The sequence below is a fragment of the Ailuropoda melanoleuca genome, chromosome 4 (assembly GCF_002007445.2).
Source record: "Ailuropoda melanoleuca isolate Jingjing chromosome 4, ASM200744v2, whole genome shotgun sequence".
Lineage (NCBI taxonomy): Eukaryota > Metazoa > Chordata > Mammalia > Carnivora > Ursidae > Ailuropoda > Ailuropoda melanoleuca.
In genome coordinates, this window is record NC_048221.1 from 117,967,255 (window position 1) to 117,986,688 (window position 19,434).

The window sequence follows — 19,434 nt, forward strand, 5'->3', positions numbered from 1 at the left end:
TCTGGTTAGGCAGATCTAAAAAATGCATCAGTCCCATTTGTACATCCTTCAAGAAGACTCAGTTGCAGCATCTAACGTATTCTCTCCTGGTCCTGATAATAGTCACTGTTAAGAGTCTGGTTTCGCTTTTGCCTTTCACCTAAAAGGTGTTAATAATCATTAAACCTACAAAAGGAAGGTCTGGAGGGACCAAATGTCATAGTTCTTTTTGCTTCACTGTGGGTTTGCCTAATTTACTTACCTTACTGATAATGGGAAACTGACAGATTGGAAACATCAGAGTTGTGATGTTGTGAGTAAATTGGTTGTGAGTAAATAATATAATCAATATTATAAAGCAGCTTCATTGTGGACACAGAATCCTCTGCAGCAGTCATAATAGTAGTGTGTGTGTGTGTGTGTGTGTGTATACACATACACACAAATATGTTTGTTTTATTTTCTTTGTTTTTTGTATTTGTTTTTTAGTTGAGGTACATTTAGTATGTTTGTCACAGGAAGGCTGACAATATACAACTCTTCTTATACATGAAAACTCAAAAATAACCCAAACTAAGTGACGAGCGAAATAATTGCTTTGAGAGGAAAAAGAACAATCCAAGTTTCCTTCCTGAATTTTCTTAAAATTAAAAAAAAAACACACAAGAATGTTTCATGTACTTAAATTGCCATTTTCTGTTTTTAATTTTGTTAACATGTATTCCATTGCATTTGTGAATAGGAATAGATAGTATATATACATAGAGCCAACACTTGGGGATGGCTGTTTGCTTTTTGAGGTGCTTTGCAAATGGTGAGTTCTCTTATTACATAGCTTATTCAAAGCTCCCTCAACTAATAACTTCATTTACTTTGCAATATTTCTGCAAATCAATTTCTCAATCTGTTTGGCACGATTTAGTCAGTCCTAGCAGATCTGGAACTGTACTCTAAAGAGCCATCTCTCCCAAGGGTAGAGACCTAATGTTCCTTGTCTTTGTGCATCTAGCAAAGGACCTGCCCAGAGCATGTGGTCAAGTGTTTGCTGAGTAGAACGATCCTCAATTTTATCTAATGTTAAAAGAGAAGAAAGGCATTTCTTTACTGAAGTAATTGCCTCAAATAGAAATAAATTCAGTCTTATATGGGGTACACATTTGAACTACCAATGAAGACCAGTGCATTTCTGTGGTTACAGTTTCTCACTGGCCATGTGGCAGTAGGTCAATCCCCTCATCCACTGATTCAATCCAATCTCTCTATTTGAACACCTTGAACTAAGTTCGCTCTCCTCTAATCATATAAAAAAAAACAGACCCAAAGGGAGACATTGAAAATACTGATACTTTAAAAGCTGAAATGAAATGTTAATCAAAAGTGGTTTCTGATTATTCGATTTCTATGACTATTCTTTTAATTGTGGATGGCAATTTCTTAGGAAGAGGACAAAAGTTCTCTTTTATAACCAAAACTTTTAATTTATAACAAAGTTCTTAAAACTGTTTTCAGTTTTTAAAGAATTGCTGGTTGCTTTTCATTTCACTAAGTGGTTTTCTTGTTGGTTTTTTTTTTCTCCTAAATTTTATCCCCCAAAACTTTAATTGGTTTTGTAATCACTATCCACATTTCTTACTGGCAGTCTTAACAGGAGTCTTAAGAAAGACGGCTAAACCTAGTCAGATAAGACAAGTATACTTAATTTTCCCCCCATGGCAATTATAAGTATCAGGAGAGTTTTCACGGCTGTGTCATAGCTTCCTTATGATGCAGAATTGATAAGACTTATGTGAATATAAATGTATGACTTGTTACACATCATAATAGCAACTGTAGGGTATGAACAATGTAAACATCTTGTGTTAGAAGAACTGCCTCACTCCAGGATCTGGAGAGCTTTCCTGTCCCTCAAGAAAATAAGTCCTGGTCCCGTCCAAAAAGCACACACACCAAAAAGATCTCTAAATCGACTCCTCCCCCACCAAAAGTTTACAAAAATACTGAAATAATATTCTCACAAAAAAGTAGAGTTTAGAGAATGAGTATCAAGTACATGCAGAAAAGTTTTCACTTCACTCATATATAAATGGCTCTAGGGAAAGATACAGGAGAAATCTACCAACTACATCACCCAGACTTGGTGACACCTGACTAGGGCCTGGGGAGGAGGAAATAAATAGTTCATAGGGTAAATCCTCTGTCCCATAGTCCAAACAGGGAGACCCCATGGTGTCACCAGGCAGTAAAAGTCCAAGATATCTTTTCAGATAACTTCCTGAGTTGGAGTGTTCTTCAGAATTTTTCATCTTGCTCCTTCCAAATGCCAACATTATTGCCTCCAGCATCCTCAGCCTGAAGTCAGCCATCCTGCAATACAAATCAGAATCTGTTGTATGGCTGGGTCGCATTTAACCAAACAAGAATATTCTTAGAAAGCAGTCTATCAGTTATATTCAAGGGAACATCTCAAATGATCAGTACTTTGTACTCTCGAGATTTAGAGGGAATGAAGAGATCATGTGGTCTACACAGCTCACGAAATCTTAAATCTTACAAAGTCCAGTAAGGTTGCTTACAACAATGTTCCCTGAAAGGTGCTCCACAAGAAACAGGTCTATGAAATGCTTCTTATTGAGGCTGCCCTCTTAGAAATCCACATGTAAATTTGTATAAGGGCACTGAGAAAATTTGTAAGGGAGAAAGATATAAAACTACATCGGTATATAGAGAGATATGTAGCGAGAGATATACATAAACATATCAAACTTTTTTACTCCAGCATTTCCTAGCCCTTCTATGATATTTGTTAGATTTAATTTAACAGAAGCTAAGGGAAAACAAAAAAGCATGATAAAGAAAATATACATATTCTTACTGCCAAGAGAGTAATCATGACCTGCCATCTTGTCCCTGACATCCAGGAGCTCAATGATCACTGGTGAAATGATATGCATAGTCCCCAAAAATGTTCACACCCTTGTATTTTAAAATGAGTGTAAATCCTGGAACTTCACCAAAGGAAATACACAGATTACAAACATAAGTGTCTTTTCTGTCAGTTTCTCATTTTTACTCATAGGAGTCATAGACATCGTCTGATTCTAAATAATAAATCCGTAGATCATTTCTCCAAATGCTACTCATTGCCTTGCCTAGCAGAAAAGAAGTCTTAAATATGAAAACCCCTTTGTCCACATACTCAACTCTGATGTAATTTTGTCACATTTTTTCCTTTTTACTTTTTTCCCTCAACAAGGGTAAATATCTTTTCATTTGTTACTGATTTGGATGAGAAGGACACTGTATGGCATATGCATATTATATATGAACACACTGTCTTCTTTAAAGCACACATCAAATTAAATACTAGTAGTCAGTGAACCATCTGTATGATTTATGACATGAGATTTTTCAAATGATTTTGAAAGGGTAGGTATAATACTTGAGTATAAATATTTAATTTTCAAAGAATAAAATTATATTTTAAAAATCCAGATCTTTATCTCTATTTCCTTATAAAGATTGATGACCAGGAACTCCTACTCATGCAAGTGACTGTCCTACATCTAACAAGCTGTGAGTTTCTCCAAAGCCAGGAGCAATGTTTAAGTACCTTGAACAGTGCTAGGCAAACAGAAGTGAGCTCATGGCTAGTTTCACTGTTTATTAAGCAAAAGCAGGTATTCCTCTGAATTCAGAGGTGGTCCATGAGGCAAGCACCATCTTGAAAGCTCTAGGTAGGCATCCTATATGACTCTACCCACAAAAGCTCTTGTTTTTCCTGAGATTTCAATTATAGCCACATTGCTCATGGAAACAGCCTCCACAGGCTAGATGGTAATGGGTGACTATCACAATTTCAAAGAATCTTACAGAGTGATTTCTCACTTTTGGGGGGGGTCATAGACCCCCTTAAGTATCCGCTCAATGCTGTGGACCCTTTCTCCAGAAATGAGCATATGTCCATATATAATTTCACATAAAATATAATACAGTTTCATGAACTCCTTGGGGCTCTTCTTTAGACAGGAAGTTAAGATCCCTTCCCCTAGGTTATCTTCTTCTGTCATAATATCAGGAACCTTTTCTTATTCACCTTTATATTCCCAGCTTTAACGATGCTAGGCCAGTAGAAGAAATGATGAAAGGACAGGACTGAAACATTTGCTAAGATGATCAACGAAGAAATGTTAAAAATAAAGTTGGCATTGCAAATCTATAGGGACAGAGTAAATTAGTGAGTTGCCTAGGGCTGGCATGAGGTAGGGGAGATGAGCTCTGACTGCTAACAGGTACATTTGGGAATGATGTAAATGTCCTTTTGTTTTTTTAAGATTTTATTTATTTACTTATTTTAGAGAGAGAGCACGATTGGGTGGGGGGAGGAATAGAGGGAGAGGGACAAACAGACTCCACACTGAGCATGGAGCCTGATGTGGGGATCCATCCCACAACCCTGAGATCATGACCTGAGCTGAAATCAAGAGTCGGATGCTCAACCGACTGAGCAATCCCAGCACCCCAAGGGGATAATGTAAATGTTCTATAATTAGATTGTAGTGATGGTTGTGCATCTCTGTGACTACTAAAAACTACTGAATTATATATATACTTTAAATGAGTATGTTTTAATAATACATAAATTAGGCCTCAATACAGCTGTTTTCAAAAGTTGGTATTACAAAAAAGGAAAAAGAAATGGCTTAGCAGGAACTTAAAATAAACTGCATGAGACTGAAGATAATTTGTGGCCTCCTTATTAATTGTCTTCAATGAGGAAGGAACTAGAGGAATTTTGGTTAAAGGTCACTGGAGTTTTTCTGATCATGGGAAACCAAGGAGACTGTGTGTTTGGGTCTCCTAAAGAGTGGAATGTGGAGGACCACCCATAAGAATAAAGAGCACTGGCTTGATCCAATAGGATCTCTGCCTAACCCAATAATTCTGTTTATGAGAACAACTCCACAGAGAGGCGATGGCTGCCCTCCATGGCACAGCTTGAAAGGTTAGGAATATGACACCAATTTCCCCAAATCTTTTTTCTTAATACACTATGGACTGTTGACTAATAAATTTATCTAAGTCTATCTTGAATCAATTTATATTTTCAGCTTATTCTAACAAATTCCATATGCTTGGAGGATGTGAATGTAATTTTTATGTGGAGCCAGAGCCTGGCTTATAGAACCTTGAGGCTCCCACATCTCTGATTCTCACCACCCTCTTCTCCACGATATTGTCAAAGCCTCTTTTTTTTTTTTTTTTAAATGAGGGCAAGAGTTTCTAACTCTTCTTCTCTGTCTGCAAGTCTTTTTTTCCCACTGCCCATCACTCTCCCTCCCCCACCCCGAGTTTGGGCCCTTATTCTAGCTTGGAAAACTAAACTGATTGGAAAAGGGTACTGGCCCATTGGGTACACAGTTAGTCATGGATCCCTGGGACATCATTTCAGTACACAGAAATGGCAAGCGTCACTAAGCTTTAGAACCTGTCTGGTTCCATTTTATACATGATGAAACGGGGGGGAAAGAGAATAAATGATTTGCCTGTGATCACATAACTAGCCAACAGCAAGATGAAAAGTGGTATGTCTTAATGCCCAACCATTTCACTCTCAAAACTACTAGGCTGTCTCCTGGACTCACTATAATGCTTGTCTCGACCCTTTTCAGCCTCCTTCTTATGATTTTACTTGTGGTTTGACCCAGAACTGACCTCACCGTCCTGTCTGGTCTCACCCACGTCTGCTTCATCCTGGTCAGGCTCGAACTCAGTGCCCCGGTCAACTACATCCACACCAGCCTGCACCCTGGGCTTCTCGTTTTCCCACTTGGCAAAACCTTTGTCCTTCGCTGCTTTGTCATGGAACTTGGATTTCATTTTGGGGAAGGTGTGGGATCCTGAGTCCCCCCAGCCAGCCTCTGACCATACAGGTTCTGTCTGGGTGGCCTGGCTGGTGGTAGCCCGCTGCAGCCTCACGGAGATCTTGCGAGAAGAGCCTGTAACCAGCGTGATGGCTCTGCTGTCCAGGTCTCGGTGTCCAGCAGCGACGCCAGGGAACTCGAACACCTCATCCTGTGCTGAAAGGGGGAAGACTGTTGTGATTATTTGACATCTGATTGCTTTATAGCAAACCATCAAAGTTGGTGCAAACAACAGGAGTCCGATGGGCAAGGTCCTAGAGAGACAGACCAGAGGCGGACCCAAAAAGGCTGCCGGTGAGTTGCACAGAAGTGAGACCTGAAAGCAGAGGGAACCAAGTGGGGACAAGGGTGTAGCCATAGCTCCTCACACTGAAGTAGGCCTTGGTGTTGATAACGATTCTGACCAGGTTCAGATCCAGACCCGAACAGAAGTCCGAGTGTGGGAAGGAGAGCAGAAAGAAATCAAAGTAGAAAAGAAAGCAGAGGCTATTACCTGGGGGCAATGAGGGACTTCCAGGCAGCGACCCATGACTACTGCCCAAGGAGGGCGCCCGGGCAAATCTCCTGCAGGCCAGAACCAGAAGGTCTTTGCACTGTTTGTGACAATTGGCTCCACAGTCTGAAAAATCCCAAAGTGTCACAGACGATTAGTGGGAACCATGTGCATCTGGTGGTGACTGGGCTTCCGGGTGGCACTTAAGCTGTTGACTGTGCCCTCCCATCCCCTTTCCCATGTTGACTCAAAGTCCAGCTCAGGCCCTCAGGGTGTGGCCAGGGGCTGGAAAAGGGCCAGTGGGACTTGCTAACCTTCCTGGGGTCCCTCTCGCTTTAGCTCAACTTCTCTACACAATTCACTGAGGTGCTGCGGAGCAAATGAGCAAGGGATAGACATAGTGGGGAGCTGCCTTTGCCCCAAACTAAAAGCAAATTCCATGGGACTGGGGTTCTCTCCCAGGCCAAGAAGATTCTCCACCAAGAGGCTCCCTGAGCCAGAATGAGAGAAAGAAACCCCAGTTTCTAGTGTCTCCTGGGACCAACAGCTGCCTCTGATCATTTACAGCAAGGTGTCCCTTCATTCACTGTTCGCTTGCATTTTTTTATTCTTCATTCCTCCAAATCTCTTCCAGAACAAGTGATTTTCTCTCATGCTTTCTTTCTTTGCATAGAAACAGAAAATAAGGTGGGCTTACGCCCAATATCATGTTCTCGATTTGCCTACGGCTTTGAAATGGCAGTAAACTCTGTGAAAGCTCCCACTAGAACACTTTAGTTAAGAAAGTAGACTATTACTTGCTAGTTGGGGTACAAGACTTTGGCTGCTTTGGAAAAGAGCAACACAATTATTTCCCATGGAGGTACTACCGTTCTTTGAGAATTACTGAACAGATAGGATCATTTTAAAGAGGACATTTCCCTCTCACTATCAAATAGGACCTTTCTAATTCTTTCCGATACTCGCTTTTCCCCCAAATGGTCTTATTTCAAATGTTCTTGTAATCACATCATGGAAAGACCAAATTATAATGAAATGTTCAGGCTATTTTAATTAAGTTTTTCAGAAGAAATACTGTATATACACAGATGATCTAAGGACTTAATTGATTTTCATCTTCATAAAAGTGTGTTTATATGTGTGAGTGCGTGTGTGTGTGTGTGTGTGTGTGTGTGTGTGTGTGTCTTTTTAGAGGATAAGGGTCAGAAACCAGAATAAAACTATGGTTAGGAGGTAAGATATTGCAGTATCTTTGCTACTTGAAAGTAAAAATCCAAGTTATACTCAGACAACTAATACCAGGAACTAGAAGGAAGGTTTTTGAGATGAAAAGGTAGCTCCCATCTAGCCTCAGGGAACTCTGTTCATACAGCACAAGGGCCAAATCCTGAAAAATAGCTAGAGGAAAAAAAGGCACCATAAGGGCATAGTATTAATCTGAAGGCATTCTGCGATGAAGATGTTCCTTTTTGTAGTTACATTTTTCAAGAGCATTGTCAGATTCTTAAAACCATCAGTACAAATAGTCTGCATAAACTATCCAGCAATTTCTTAAACACCAGTAATATATAATGATCATATATGCGTAAGTAGCAACAAAGTCTAAGTGCCTATTAATGTGCCTATGTATTTCATTTATCAAGTATATATTAATTGTTTATAAATTTCAATTAAATGGGGAAGTATATGAACAAATTCATTGAAAGGGACAAAGATAAGTTTTAAGGCTTCTCCTCTTTTTTCATCATCAGCTGTGATTTAGTGGAGAAAGGAAAAGCTACCTATGAGAGCGGAAAGAAAGGCATATGTATTACGGGAATGAGTGTGTGCTTAATCCCACAAAGTTCTTTTATATGGTATTTTAGGTAGGCCTGTCCCACTCCAGAATTCCCACCCTAACTGAGTGCTGATGATTCACAAGACGTTCTAGAGATGGGGCCACATGTATGTGGGTTGATAAGGACGGTTTGCTTGCTCTTGCAACAAACTTTAAAATTCCAATCGGGGCTCTCCAAAAACTCCACGGTTTTTTTTCCTAGACACATTACCTCTTCAGTCGCCGATGCCCCAAAGAGCCAAGTTCTCCATGATGCCAAGTGTTTTTGTGGTTTCATCAGACAAATTTGATTCCTGCCCCAAATGTCACATTTTAAATTTTACAAAATAACATTTATTTACCTTTGCATTTGTATCCTTGCTTGATTATGCCCCAGAGCTGTAACAAAAGACAAAAGAATGTCAGAGAACCTGAATTAAAATCTGGGGGGGGGAGGGGGGAACACACAAGGCCAAAGAGAAGGAAGTCCTGGGAAGCATGATGGTTGGTGGAGCACAAACAGGATGTAGCTGATTCTGACACCCTTCCTGTCAGATAGAAGCTCACTCCAGCTGGGGTGATAACAGCTTTGCTTCCCTTTTCTTTCTGAAAGCCAGATGGGAGTGAGATGGGAAACTGACGTTGGTACATTTATTGGACTTTGGTAGAATGTGCTTTCAGCACAATTTACCGGCGAGACCGTCACTGTTTTTGGAAGCCCCCAGCTCCCTCTACCTTCTTTTTAATCACTCCAGCTGCTCTTGGCGCCCCCTACAGGAAATTAAGCAACCTACGTGGTGCATATCCCGCTAAAGGGTTTGCATGGTGCTAGGTTCTTTTCAGAGTAGCGTTTGTACCTTGAAAAATACAGAAAAGGAAAAGATCAATTGTTCATGTATTCATTCTCTGATTGCTCAGTATTTGGCCTGTGCCAGGGCTCAGGGAGATGCAGAAAATGCTCCAATTCTGCCAACCACAAGGAAGTGGGATATAGGACGTGACAAGTGTCTCAGGAGAGATGTGAGGGCCTATAGTTGAAGGAGGGGGAGTTTGCCCAGGTGGTTCAGAGGATCACCCTGCGGGTAGTGTGTTCGGCCTCCTGACACGGCATTTTCTTCCCCATGCCTCCCACAGCATTGCACGTGTGTCCCAGGGACAAAGAAACATACAATATTGATGAATTCACTGGGCTTAGTTCAGGCTGGAAAAACTCCCATTTTTAACCGTTTAGTGGTGAGGTTAGGTGACTGATATCTATTTAGTAAAATGATTTTGAAAGAAACAGGGCCGGTGGCCTACTGGGGCTGATGGAGGTATCATTTACATGAATGGTAGGGGAACAATGCCCTGAGTGTGGTCATTGTGACCCTCCCTATAAGAAGAATAAATAGTTGCCAGTGTGAAGTGACTCAAAGCATCAAGAAGATTGATCCTTACCCTCTTTCTGACAAGGAAATTCCACCAGTGGAAAATGATTCGAGTCTTAAAAGTTATTGGGTCCTTCGGAGTACATTATTAAGAGGCAAATGTGTCCTGGGAAGAAAGGATTATTAAGACAACTAACTGGAAGCAAGGCCTCAGTTACCTCGGATGACTGGAAGAGGCATGGAGCAGTCTATACAGAAAAGGGAAGTGGCATTGGGGTAATCACAGCATGTCAGAGATACAGGGATCTTTAAGATAATCTAGTTTGCTTTTCTCCCATAAAAGGTGAGTTGGATGATCCAGAAAATTAAATAATCTGCAAGGTCCCACATCTGGGAAACTGCAGTGATAAGAAATTGTTTCCTCACAGAGCCTTTGGTGATAGTAATAACCATAATAATGATAGCTAACATACTGAACTTTTGTTGTGTGAGAGGCACAGTTTTAAGCTTTTTATGTGTAGTCACTCATTGAATATTATGTATATATTGACTGGGCTCTCAAGAGGTGAAGTCACTTGGCAAGGTCTTGTTGCTAGTATGTAGGGAAAGAAGAATGTGTCACATGAGGGAAAGACAGGAAACCACTGCTTCTGGGTGTTTTGTGTGTGAGCAAAAGCCACTGATCTAGGATAGGAAAGGATAAGATTTAAGAAGAAGCATTCTAATAACCAGATATCGCACATTATTAGCATAGCTGCAGGAACTGCTAAAGAAGATAGAGTGAAGCCTGAGTCCTAGCAGGAGGGACACTCAGAGCACTGCTTGCTAACGGTCCTTAATAACTAGGAGATAACACAAGGCAGAAAGGGGCTCTGGGTCAGGGTGCCAGCCATGCATAGGAGACAGGGACCTCATGTAGATGGGTATATAGGAATATTCCCCACAGTCCGTTGATCTGAGACCTCAGATTGTTTTAGGATTTGGAGGGACTATGGTGTAAGGAGCACCGGACTGGGCGTCCAGTGCACATGACTGTGCGTATGAGTCATGACCCTGCTGCTAATGTTTCCTGCGATCTTACAGAAATCACTTACCCTCCCAGACCCCAAAATAAGGGAATGAGCTCAACTCCTTCAGTTCAGGGATTCTAATTCTAAGATAAATGTATTTCAAATAGTGTTTATTTTGCTTACCCCTAACATGGAATTTATTTCAAAGGCAGGTGGTACAGGCACTGAAAAATGGTTCCTTGCCTTCCCCCACAATTCCTTTCGATGACACATCTAAACTTATAAATCCCTCTGAAAACCAACGAACTTTGTGTGTTGGGTGTGTTTGAGTAAAGATCAAATAAAATCACATCCATGAAATTAAATGTATTTTGAACATACATAGAATAAAAAGGGCTATTAAAACTTTAAGTGACTTAAGTTTAAACTCTAAAAGTATCAGGGAACACTTAAAAGAGAAGTATTAACTCTGAGCTATATGACGTGCAACATGTCTGATATCATTTAATTATCATAACAACGTGGTAAGTATTTTTTTAAGATTTTATTTATTTGAGAGGGAGAGAGAGAGAGAGAGAAAGAGCATGAGCAGGGGAAGGGGCAGAGGAAGAGGGAGAACCAGACTCCTCACTGAGCAGGGAGCCTGACATGGGGCTTGATCCCAGGACCCTGAGATCATGACCTGAGCTGAAGGCAGACGCTCAACTGACTGAGCCATCCAGGCACCCCACAACATGGTAAGTATTAACCCCCTTTTACAGATATGAAAACAGAGACTCAAAGATGATCAATAATTTGCTCAAGGACACAGACTTAAAAGGGCAGAATTGAGATTCAAAGTCAGGGTTCCAGACTCCAAGTCCAGAGCTTTCTACCTTATCACAGATGCATCAAGAACCTAGCACCAGCAAACCTGCTCTGATGAGTCAGTAAGAGGAGTATGGAAGCTCTTGAGAAAGACCACTTTGTTGCTTCTACAGAACCCGTGTCTCCATAGAAGGAAGAGCTACCCAGAAGGACTGGAGAGCACAGAGAAGACCTTGAGATTTGATAAGAGCCTGCCGACTCTCACACCATACAAAGGGGCAGACGTCTCAACCTGACTTCTGGTGGAGTTATGCCATGGCCTAACAGATTCGTTGGGCCCCACTCTGCAGAAGAGTTACACGTGGCCCTCTCCCACTTCAGCATTTTTCAGGTTAGATACAACCAAAAATTCCCATTAGAGGAGAGAAACATAAAAAGAGAGACATATTTGCTGTATGATAAAGTGGTCAAGTGATGAAATCCCAGTGGTGAAGCTGACAGAAGAAGAATCCCTCCTTCTCTGGGGTGGGCAAAGACAGCTGGTTGGGCTGGCCTTGCCCCTTGACCACATCAGCTGCAGTGACCACCTGGGACCATCTTTGAGGTAACTACTGCCTCTTATTTACCCATTCTCAGGGAGGAATGCCCCTGAACACAAAACACTTGTGCCCCTCAAAGCCAGTCCTTTAAGCATGGGATGGGAAAAGTGTAATTTTTGCTGTAGTATATAATAGCAGCTGTGAATTCAAATGGGCCGCCAGTGGAACACAATGGCCGAATGAAGCTAACACAACTGAGCTCTGGCATCTGGACAAAGGAGCAATGGTCATGCTGCCTGCTGGGCCACTCTCACCTAGAGGACCACATTTTCATCTTCTACAACTTGGGTAACAGCTAGACTTTCAAGGCCCATGAGTCTTTGTTCAATATCAGGGCCAATGCTGCCCTTAGTTGCCAAAGAATTATCAAATGTGGAGAAATGAAGTGTATAATCTTCATTTGTGCCGTGCTGTAGATAAAGCCCGGGATTTAGAGTCAGAACACCTGCATTTGAGTCCCTACTCTGGTAATTACGGACTGTATGATCCCGGGAAACTTATCCTCTCTGGACCTCTCTGTCTTGATAGGCAAATGGGGAGAATAAAATGTTCACCTCATGACCTAGTTATGAGGATTAATTACACTAACGTGCATGGAAGTACTGCATTACTGTCAAGTGCCAAATAAATGTTATTTATTATTATAACCATCTTCCCTCCAAAAAGATTTTTTTTTCCCTTTTGAGTTATGAATCATTGCGCCATGCCATGATGGATTTCTAGGGACTGACATCACATGAAACAAGAACTGGAAGGAACTGGCTAAGATAAATAATCCCCTTAATTGCACCTGCTATGAGTATTAGCAATGAATGCCAAGGCTCATTGGGCAGAACTTTCCTTGGCAAGGATTAACAGACAAACTGCTCTCTTGAGTTAACAAGCCTCACCATCCTTTCCTGTCACCAGCCCTGCATTCCTAGAAAGAACACAGTGAAACTTGCAGTTTTTGCTTTTGTTTTTCACTTAATTTTTAATTTCAGGGAGCCATCATATTTTACTTTTGATCTAAAGCAGACAATGGACTCTGTTGGTGTATCATTTTCCTACCTTCTCAGAATGAGGCACAAATGATTACACACAAGAGAAAACAATGGAAAACGACTTACAAATCCTGCACAGTGTTCACAGAAGGTTGGCTTGAGATAGGTCATCTCCTGAAAATTATGGACAAATCCCGGTCCCATTTTACAGTGTAACTGGGACTTAGCTCGCAGGAAGTAAGCCATCATTTCATCTTTACTAATGAGGCCATCCCTGTGAAGAGAATCAGAAAAGGGAGGGATCTTTGAAGACCGTGTTGCTAAGTGGCTGACACACTGTAATCACCCAACTCCCCAAACCTTTGTGGCCAAAAGCAGATGGAAAGTGTTTACTTCTCTGTTCTTTCTGAAAGGAGAGGACCTCAAAGGACAGCATTTAGTGCCAAAGGCTTTCTTAGTAAGGAGAAAATATGTATGTGTATCCTGTGCACTGTAGCGCAGACAGTCTCCTTCATTACCAGATGGTAGCTTCCAGAAGGACATCTCCTTTCTAGCCCATCCCTAGCAATAGGGTGTGCAAGAACCAGGCTGCTGGAAAAAGGCAGAAAACCATAATAACTGGGCCCACCATTTTAAAATTCATTCAGCCTGATGTCTTCCAGACCACTGCTGTTGGTAATCTTTCCTCCATGACTTACTGGCTTATAGACCATTTGCTAGAGCAAATCTTCCAGATTTTCCTCATACAGAACCTCTGGTTGCCCCCACCAGCACACATCCAGACTTCTTGTTTACCAAGAAGATCAAATCCACTTGAAGTAGGTGATCTTCATACTGCCTTCTCTCCACATCGGCATGTGCTGGAGACCACACACTTCTGCGCCAATTCAGAATTCCCTTGTATCTCGTCTGTCCTCTCTTGGGTCCTCCTGTCTCTGAGGAAGTCATGCTTCCATCCCCCACACTGCAGTCTCCCAGGACACAGCTCCTTCCAGGTTCTGCTGCATTTCTTCACCCACTCCTTCCTCTGTGTAAAAATACACTCGCAACTTCCCCGCCTAGAAAATGTCTTTATTCAACCTTGCTTCCATCCCTGGCACCTGTCTTTTCTCTCTTCCTTTTCTTACTCCCAAAGTTTTCAAAAAGAATATTCTTTAGAGGGGTTTTGTTTTTGTTTTTGTCCATTTCCTTCATATAATCAGGCTTCTAACCCTACCGTTCTGTTGAAACTGTCACAATGACATCCTCAGTGGCCTTTTCTCACTTCTTCTTTTTTTCAAGATTTTACTTACTTATTAACTTACTTACTTACTTACTTATTTATTTATATATTTATTTATTTGACAGAGGGGAGAGAGAGAGAGCACATGCAGGGGGAGCAGCAGAGGGAGAGGGAGAAGCAGGCTCACCGCTGAGCAGGGAGCCCCATGTGGGGCTCCATCCCAGGACCCTGAGATCATGACCTGAGCCGAAAGCAGATGTTCAACCGACTGAGTCACCCAGGTGCCCCCTTTTCTCACTTCTTGAGGTTGTCAACCTCCTGGATGCATGAGACATGCTGACATGTTTTTTTCCTTTTTGACACTCCTCCATGTACCCCTGTGATTCCACACAGCCCCGGCTTCTCTCCCACCTCCCATGCTCCTCCTTCTCTGGCTCTCCTGCGGGGTCCACTTCTTCCTTTCAGCTGCATGTGGGGGGAGAGTCTCCAAGCTGCAGTCCTCAGGCCCTAAGCTCATGTTCCTCTCAACTTTCCCACCAGAATTTGCTCGCGTGCCCGGGACTCCAGCTTGCACGGCTGGGCTAAAGACCTAGCAATCAATATCTCTGAAGTTGTTCTCCTGAATCTTGGTACCGTAGCTACAGATTGCTAGAATCTCCTCCTGGATGTTTTACTCACCTCTCAAAATCAATATATCTCAGCTTGACTGACAAAAATCATGTAAACTATGAATATTTCAAACCTTCATTTTTAGAAAAAAATGTATTTATATATCTTTTCTGAAACAGTGTCAGGTCCATCTAAAGAACCAGCAGAAAAAGAAATGAAGAGTAGGAAGTGATTTTAAGTTCGTGTCCTTCCTATATGTCATGGACAGAAACAAACTAAGGAAAGTGGGTAGTTAGCAGGTAACTTAAATTTTATTTTGTAAAAGAAGGTTATGTTTCTAATAATGTATTTAAAAAAATTTTTTTTGTTCTAGACATACAATGAAGATGAATTAAGGTTTTAAAATGTTACGATAAAATATCAAGGCCTTTCTTGGTGTATTGAATTACTTACAGATTTAATTTTTTTAAAATACACCAACAAAAATCTTAACGGATTTTAAAGTGATATAATTTAGACATTTCACCAATATAAAATCTAGCACCTCATTATAGATGATTTTTAAACTAGGAACTAATCTCACAGAATTAAAAATTAAGCAGTCAAATTACTAATGCCAGTGTTTCTCTGCAATATATATATATATTTTTATCATTGTTTTCTAATGAGCTGGATCTTAGCCTCTAAAGTTATCTAATTTTCCTGGAATCATTTGAAGCTGAAGAGAAATATATTTTTATTTCATTTATCAAAACAACCTTTGAGCTAGCAAAGAGAGAAACAAAGCAAGGACATTTCTTGGCTATCTATGTAGATATCACCCGTTCTTCTGAAGACTGTAAGTAGTTTAAAATAATTTTACTTCCTTGGTGAGTTTTAGTCTTGCCCTCAGGTCCACTGACGCTGAGGACTCTATCAGCCTAGATGTAACTATATTTCTCCTCTACTCTTTTTGATGGAGGTTTTGGGGTTGATGAAATAGCTAAGCAGAAGTAAAGTGGGGAATGGAGAATCGGGCTCATTTGCAAATGGGCACTCAGACTCAACACCAATGGTGTAGACTGCCTGTGATTTCAACCAACAAGTCATGTTTGTGGACACCAAGACAAAAATCAGCGAAACATGAGACTTGTTTTATCAACAAGTGAGGATTGAAGCTGTCAGGATGTACATTAAAGGTATCCCTGCTCTCCTCTGACACTAATTTTCTGCTTCAGGACAGTTGCATTAAAATAGAACAAAATTCAGGGGCGCCTGGGTGGTGCAGTCGTTAAGCGTCTGCCTTTGGCTCAGGGCGTGATCCCGGCGTTATGGGATCGAGTCCCACATCAGGCTCCTCCGCTATGAGCCTGCTTCTTCCTCTCCCACTCCCCCTGCTTGTGTTCCCTCTCTCGCATCTGTCTCTCTCTGTCAAATAAATAAATAAAATCTTTAAAAAAAATAAATAAATAAAATAAAATAGAACAAAATTCAAACTTACTGGTCTTTGTCCAGCACACAGAAGGAATCCAAAAAGGGAAAATTGGCAGCTATACTTTCAAAGTCCTCTTGAGAGATGTACCCATCATGGTCATGGTCATAGTTTCTAAACACAGACTGCAAAGGAAAGACAAATATTTATGGAATAACTATTTATGAGTCAGGCTCTGAACTTGTTATTGGGAAAGCAGTGATAACTGGCATATTATTCTAACAAGGAGCTTAGAATGCAGTGGGAAATAATGAAATCAAGAGGTCTTTATGGTATAAGAAAATAGGTGCAATGCTGTGGATAAAAACAGGGTGCCATGGGAGGAGGGGAGATGGGAGATTTTAAAAGGTTTCCCAAAGAAAGTGAGGTCTAAACTGAGACCTCAGTTTTCGTAAGAGTTAAGCTTGGTGAATTCACAAATGCCAATAACATACCTATAGAAAATGAAGTTTTAAATGTTAAATCACCAAAAAATTAAAATATACTTTAATGCAATTCCAGTCAGAATTCCAGTGGGAATTTGTTTTAAATGAACAAATGAATTCTAAAGTTCAAATAGAAGTGAACATGTTGAGAACAGCCTAAAATTGTTTAAGATGAGAAGTAATGAGGGAGAATGTATCCTCATTACATTGCAAGCAAAACAACATGGTACTGTAACTTACTACAGATAGCAGAATCTGGAAATAGATCTATGTACATACAGGAATTTAGAAAATCAAAAAGTATCTTTTCAAATCCACTGGTTAATTAAAAATTATCCAATAATTGCTCTTGAGCTAAATGGCTAATAATCTCACAAAATCAACTGCCCCTAAACTAAATTCTAGATGCATTAAATATTTTAATGTAAAAAATAAAGCTATAAAAGTATGAAAGGTAAACAGATAAAAATATTTTTTATGTTTTGTGATCTTTGAGTGGGAAAAGCCTTTCTTACCATGACATCAAAGTCAGCAGCTATAAATGAAAACATTTTATTACATAAAATGTAAAATATCTGAATCAAAAAAGCTCAGCTGACAAATTCAAAGATAAATGACAGAGAAGATTATTTGCAATATGCATAAGAGCAAAGACATAAAAGGAAAACAGGAGATCACCAAAGTAAAAATACAAAGGTCAGTACATTTATGGAAAATGTTCAATTCTCCTAATAATTATAGAAATGCAAAGAAAACTTTTTTTAACCTCTCAGATAGGAAAACATTAAGATAATTGGTAATGTCTTAAGGTATGAGAAAATAGGCACTCTCATATTAGTTGATGAAGTCAATAGCCACAGTCTTTCTGGAGGACAGTCTGCTTACTCTCTGACCTAGCAGTTCCACTTAGGGGAATCTATTCTAGAAAAATATTGAACAATGTTACTCACAGACATACGTGGGTGTGAGTGTGTTTATGTGGTGAATAAAGTCATAAAAGATCATTTACAAATTATTGGTGTTTATCCCTAGAGACCAGAATTCCCAAGGCCTAAAAGTAAAATTTGGATTCTCTATACTTTATTCAAAGTTTGCATATTTACAATGATTCCTTTCTTTATAATCAGAGAAAAATAAAGAGTCTTCCATTGCCCTCTGCTAAATCGGGTTTTCAACAAGTTTGTTAAGTTCTCCCCAGAAACACATGTATGCAAGCAGATTGTAATGAGTTTTTCTCCCTTTTCCCAATAGTTTCTGTCTATTCTATTTTATCCATATTGCCCTATGTTGCAAGCTGCTTCAGGAGTATTTTGGGAGATGACCAAGGTATAAATGAACAAATGACTTAATTAAAAATATGACTATTTAGCACCCATTGTAAATTTATTTATAGGGCAATTGAGTTGTGCAAAATCATAAAGCATTACTTTTTGCAAGTCCCAATATCAATATTTATCTACAATCAAAATTGCTTAAAATTGACCATCAGAGTTCTTACTATTTATAACCTAATACCCATATTTATGTTGAAAGTACAATCTTCTTGTAGAATAAGATTTAGTATGCAAATTTCATAATAAAATCCAGTTTTTCATTTGATTGGGCCGAAAGTAGGCAAATTATCCAAACCTGGCCAACCTTCCCCCCTGAAATTGGAATTGGAGAGAAAATAGGAGAGATGGCATAAGGGAGGAGAGAGGGAGAGAGAGAGGAAAGGGAAGAGGGCAAAACAGACTCCCCACATGGAGCAAAGAAAGTCTTTCAGCAGATAATGGAATGAGTATTCTGAGAAAAGAGTAGGAGAGAGAATCATTCTGTCTTTCACTTCCTGGTTCCAGACCTTCCTACGCTGCAGCTCAGTCCTGCCTGGATTCCTTCCTCCCCTTCCTTGGCTCCAAGTTGGGTCTGTGACCACAACATTAACACATGGCCTCCACTGGACCTTATGCTTTTCAACCCCCTCCTTCATTCTTTCTTTTTCTTGCTGCCTCACATGCTCCACAGAACTTTTCTTCCAGTGCACCATAGGTCCCTGGATGACTCAAGATGTAGAACTCTCTTTTTCTTTAAACATCCATCCCCAGCAAAAAGTTCATTTTATCCTATTACATCATACTCAGCCATTAAAGCAGATGTTTAATCAGGGGTCATAGTTTTTAGTGCCAGATATGTTTCCATTTTCCCCACAATGGCACTTCTACTCTTCTTTCTTTTTCTTTTACTTTTTAAGATTTCATTTATTTATTTTGAGAGAGAGAGAGAGAGCACATGACTGGGGCATGGGGAGGGGCAGGGGGAAAGGGAGAAGCAGACTCCTCGCTGAGCAGGGAGCCGATGGGGGGCCGTGTGGGGGAGGTTCCAACCCAGGACCTGGAATCATGACCTGAGCCCAAGGCAGAGGTCATTAACTGCCTGAGCCATCCAGGCACCCCTCTGCTCTTCTTTCTATGTGGAAAACTCTGATAGAAACTTTCCCATCATTATGTGCTGTTTCTGACCTCAATGGCATTGTGCTGCTGTGTCACAGACCTCCTATAAATATATACAGCAAGAGCAACTATGCAACCTACGGGATCTTTTCCTACCCTCAGGTAATCAATTTATTGGGCATTTAATTGTGACCCAGGTAGGTTTTTCATGAGTAGATTCTAATCTCCAAATAGTCCCTCAAGTTGCAGGGGCAACAGGGGAGGCGTCAAATGCTATGGAAAGAGAGTCGGAAGTAGCTGAGA

General features: G+C 40.5%; 1 protein-coding gene across 4 annotated transcripts in view; it reads right to left on the minus strand.

The window, feature by feature from the left end:
- Positions 1-650: 650 nt before the first annotated feature.
- Positions 651-19,434, minus strand: part of RASGRP3 (RAS guanyl releasing protein 3) — a 101,884-nt gene continuing 83,100 nt past the window's right edge. For all 4 annotated transcript variants that reach the window (XM_011229800.3, XM_011229801.3, XM_011229799.3 and 1 more), the window contains exons 13-18: positions 16,287-16,402; positions 13,102-13,249; positions 8,572-8,608; positions 6,394-6,519; positions 5,692-6,056; positions 651-2,343 (exon numbers count right to left, since the gene is read on the minus strand). In XM_011229800.3, the coding sequence (XP_011228102.1) occupies positions 2,335-2,343; positions 5,692-6,056; positions 6,394-6,519; positions 8,572-8,608; positions 13,102-13,249; positions 16,287-16,402 (801 nt within the window). In that variant the 3' untranslated portion in view covers positions 651-2,334. The remainder of the gene's footprint in view (positions 2,344-5,691; positions 6,057-6,393; positions 6,520-8,571; positions 8,609-13,101; positions 13,250-16,286; positions 16,403-19,434) is intronic.